Source organism: Nestor notabilis, unplaced genomic scaffold, assembly GCF_000696875.1.
Source record: "Nestor notabilis isolate BGI_N333 unplaced genomic scaffold, ASM69687v1 scaffold832, whole genome shotgun sequence".
Classification (NCBI taxonomy): Eukaryota; Metazoa; Chordata; class Aves; order Psittaciformes; family Psittacidae; genus Nestor; species Nestor notabilis.
The window spans coordinates 1-3,729 of NW_009918521.1; the positions used below are offsets into that span (position 1 = coordinate 1).

The window sequence follows — 3,729 nt, forward strand, 5'->3', positions numbered from 1 at the left end:
TGAAATACAGGATCTACCTGATGGACATTGGGAATCATAGTACAATTCTGACGGTTCCTTCACAATTCATTGTTGAACTAGTGCTATTACTAGTATTTCAATCATAGTACAATTCTGATGGTTCCTTCACAATCCATTGTTGAACTAGTGCTATTACTAGTATTTCTGGTAATTTGAAAATGACCATGAAAAAATGCTTCAGGAATCTGTAGATAACAAAAGAAATAGTGGAAAGATAACATGGACAATCAGTTCTAAAGAGGCATCTGGGTTGTGGGCTTACTGCTAAGATGGCATTTAAGTGTACTTATAAGTAGAAGAACACCGGACCTACTTTCACATCAGAAGTCTGTGTTTTAGAATAAAGTAGGTTTGAAGGAGAATTTAGTGTTATGGGACTCTTCAGTGGAGCATGATCTCCTCATTTGATTTAGTGACAACATGACCGCTATTAATAAGATTTTAAATTCAGATACTGTACTTCAGGAATGACAGTATGAACAGAGGTGTTTATCATGATCCTCTGCTTCTAGCAGTTTATTTTTGTGGAAGCAGGGATATTCTTTTAAACACCACGCTTAGAAATCAGAACTGTTCTCTGTTAATATTCCTTCACATGCTGGTGCAGAAGGAAAACCAAACCTGTTCTTACAGATGAGAAAGCATTTCCAGGAGCATAAAGAATAAGGCACTTAAACATTTCCCGTTAACTATTCTTTCAGAGCATCTGCTGCTAAGGGTTGCTCCTCTTCCAATTTCAGTTTGTTTTCTGCTGTAATTCCTAGAATTGCTTCGATATCTTGAATTGCCATCTGCAACAGATTCAAGGAATACAAGTTATTTAATGGGCATTATAATGAAATCCATCAGCCAAAATGCACATCTGGCAGCACTTGCCTTGCAAAGGTAACCCGTGTTACAAAGGACATGATGCACCAATTAAATTTACTGTTACTTTGAGGACAGTTGTGGGAATTATTAGTAAATATGTACAAATCTTAAATAAATACAATTCATTGTAATTGTTACTTCTGATTAATTAACAGTTGCTCTATTTCACATATGTAAATCATTGTTAACTCACTATGAAGAAGAGTTCCTTTTTGTACTTTACTTCAGTGGTTGCTTTTCACTCCCTTACATTGGAAAAGGGTCTTTTTGTTTGTTTGTTTATTCTGTAACATGTTGAAATTTAATTATATCTTCTCTAAACCTGTCACTTCACGCTCCACTTGGCAGAGGAAAGTACAGTCACAGTCAAAACGGGAAAGAACCTGGTAGAAATTATGCAAGTTAAGGTGCAAGTTAAGGTACAAGTCTGTAACATGGTGCTGCTCGCCTTCCTACAAAATGCTTTCAGGCAGGATCTTGGCAAGTTTTTATGAAGTTAAAGGTGATGGAATTTAGCAGGAGAACTCCCTCTGGACAGTTCAGCTATTCTCTGGAATCAAAAAGCAGCATTGTGACGAGTGTGCGTTTCAGGGCAGGGTGTTGGATTCATTTCTGCTTTACTGTCGCCTTTTGCCAGCAAGATCATTCCTGAGGAGTTTCGGAGTAAAGGTGGGTGCTCCGAGGGGAATGCTCCCAGCGTGAGGAGCTGGGAGCCTGACGCCCCCCGCACCGCCCCAGGGCATCTGGTGGCACACAGGGACAGGTGCTGTGGGAACCCCAGAGCACAAGGAAATTGGGAACAAAATTGACTTGTGAAAATGGTGGCAGAGTGAAGGTTGTGAACTAATGGATGAAGCACACGGTGGCTGCCTTCTTAAAAGAAATCCATGTTAATAATCTACGGAGCTATTATAAACTGAGAAGTTTGTTTCTAATTTAAGATTCCTACCTCGATTGTGTCCCTCTAGAATAAACCAGACAACTGTGACAGACCTGTCTGAGGCAGTGCCAGTAGCTCCCTGCCTCTTACAAAGGACAGTCGGGAGCATTACATTACAAATCATTTCACACTAAAGTATGTCTCTTTTCAAAGAAAAAGTTTCAAACTTAAATTTAACTAACAGGTTCCTTGGGAGACTTGCTATCTTGACCTAGACACTGTAAAATACATACCGCTAACGATAAAAAAGGAATGGTTTAGCACTTGTTTATGATCCAGCATGAGGTATTTTCAGCCCTTGTACAGACATTAACCAGGATCGTTAGTTAATTAACACCTCACCTTAAAATTGGTCTCGCCTTGCATATTAGGTGCTGATATTTCTTGATGGATGATGAAGAGATTGCGAGCAAAGGTCATGAGGACCCCCTGGAGATCTTCTCCAATTGTTCTGTTAATGATATCCAAACAAATGAGTTTACCAATGATTCCCCTCACATGCTTAAAAACAATCGCCCTCTCATTTGTGCCTGTCTGGTGATGGAATTTAATGAGTATTTTCAATCTCACAAGGTGGCAATCTTCAGGGAGATATGAAAGATGAGGCTCCATTTTACCTTGTCAACAGAAAGGATTTGTGCAATAAATAATTTTTATTAATCAACTTAGCAGAAGTAAGCAGTGAGGTTTCAACTACTGCATGTAAAAGGCTACTGTTGAGGTAGGACGGAGACAGAAGAATACTGTAAACAGAGATTAGCTCAGAAGAACTGTTGCTTCTGCCTACAGTTTGTGAAAGGCATCTGGGAGGAATTGCAGCAGGTACCAGCATTTCTTTGGTTGTAGCTTTGGAGGCTTTGGTTTCTCAGTGGTACGTACAGATGTAATAGATACAATCTAATGGAAGGAGATACTTTGCCGAGGAAGAGTGTACCTCAATTACTGACTGGAACTGACAGTAGATCTCCAATGTAGTAAATTGGATGAGAATTCACACAGATGTTTCAGGTATTTTAGTGATCTGTTGTTCTTGAAATAGTCTTTAAAGTATTTTCAAATGAAGTTAAGGAAATTGCATTGGAAATCTGAGGGAAGACAAATCCGGAATCAGAACACATGGCAAATATATTTGAGAGTATTCTGGTAATATATTAATAACTGCCATGTGACGCTGGTGATCCAGGAGGTACTGTTTTGTTGATGTGTTGTTCCAGAGGAGTTAGCATGAATGTAGGTAGGATGCAGTGTCTCTGATCTCAGCTTTAAACCAATCTGACTTGCTTATGTATGATTCTATGATTCCATGTACTACCAGTAGCCTCACCCACAAGGAGCTCGGTACAGGCTGAAAGAATCTTAACCCCAGAGAACATCTTCAGGATTCATTTAGTCCCCTACCCGTCCCAGGGCAGGATCAATACTACTTGCAGCACCCTCACAGAGGTTTGTCTAATCTGTTACTAAACACTGTCAGTGGTGACCACAACAAACAGTCAAATTAGTTCTTCTCTTCCCTTACTATCAGAAATGCCAAATGTGAATCTTCCTGGCTGCAAGTGAAGTTCATGTCTTCTTGTCCTACTACCTGAGACATGGAAATGGGATTCTTCCTTCCCGCAGAGGTTTTTTATGTGAGGACTGTTAACAGATCTTACTTCTACCTCCTCCTCCTTCCAGTCTCCTTTAATTTGTCCTTTTAAGTCATGCTTTCTAGAACACTCAACATCTCTACTGCCTTCCTGTGAGCAGAATGGAAGGATTACTGCCCATGTCTCCACATTATCCAGTTTACCTTTTTCCATAAGATGATGACATGGTGACTCGCAGGCAGTTAGTGAACCACTGTAACTCACAGATCCTCTTCTACAAAGCTGATTGTTCCTTGTATTCATTTCTGC

At 39.9% G+C, this 3,729-nt stretch overlaps 1 protein-coding gene across 1 annotated transcript in view; it reads right to left on the reverse strand.

The window, feature by feature from the left end:
* Positions 1-592: 592 nt before the first annotated feature.
* The window catches only part of IQCH (IQ motif containing H), a 55,166-nt gene continuing 52,029 nt past the window's right edge, over positions 593-3,729 (reverse strand). Inside the window, exons 19-20 of the mRNA XM_010009737.1 lie at positions 2,174-2,282; positions 593-812 (exon numbers count right to left, since the gene is read on the reverse strand). Coding sequence (XP_010008039.1) covers positions 711-812; positions 2,174-2,282 — 211 coding nt within the window. The 3' untranslated portion in view covers positions 593-710. The remainder of the gene's footprint in view (positions 813-2,173; positions 2,283-3,729) is intronic.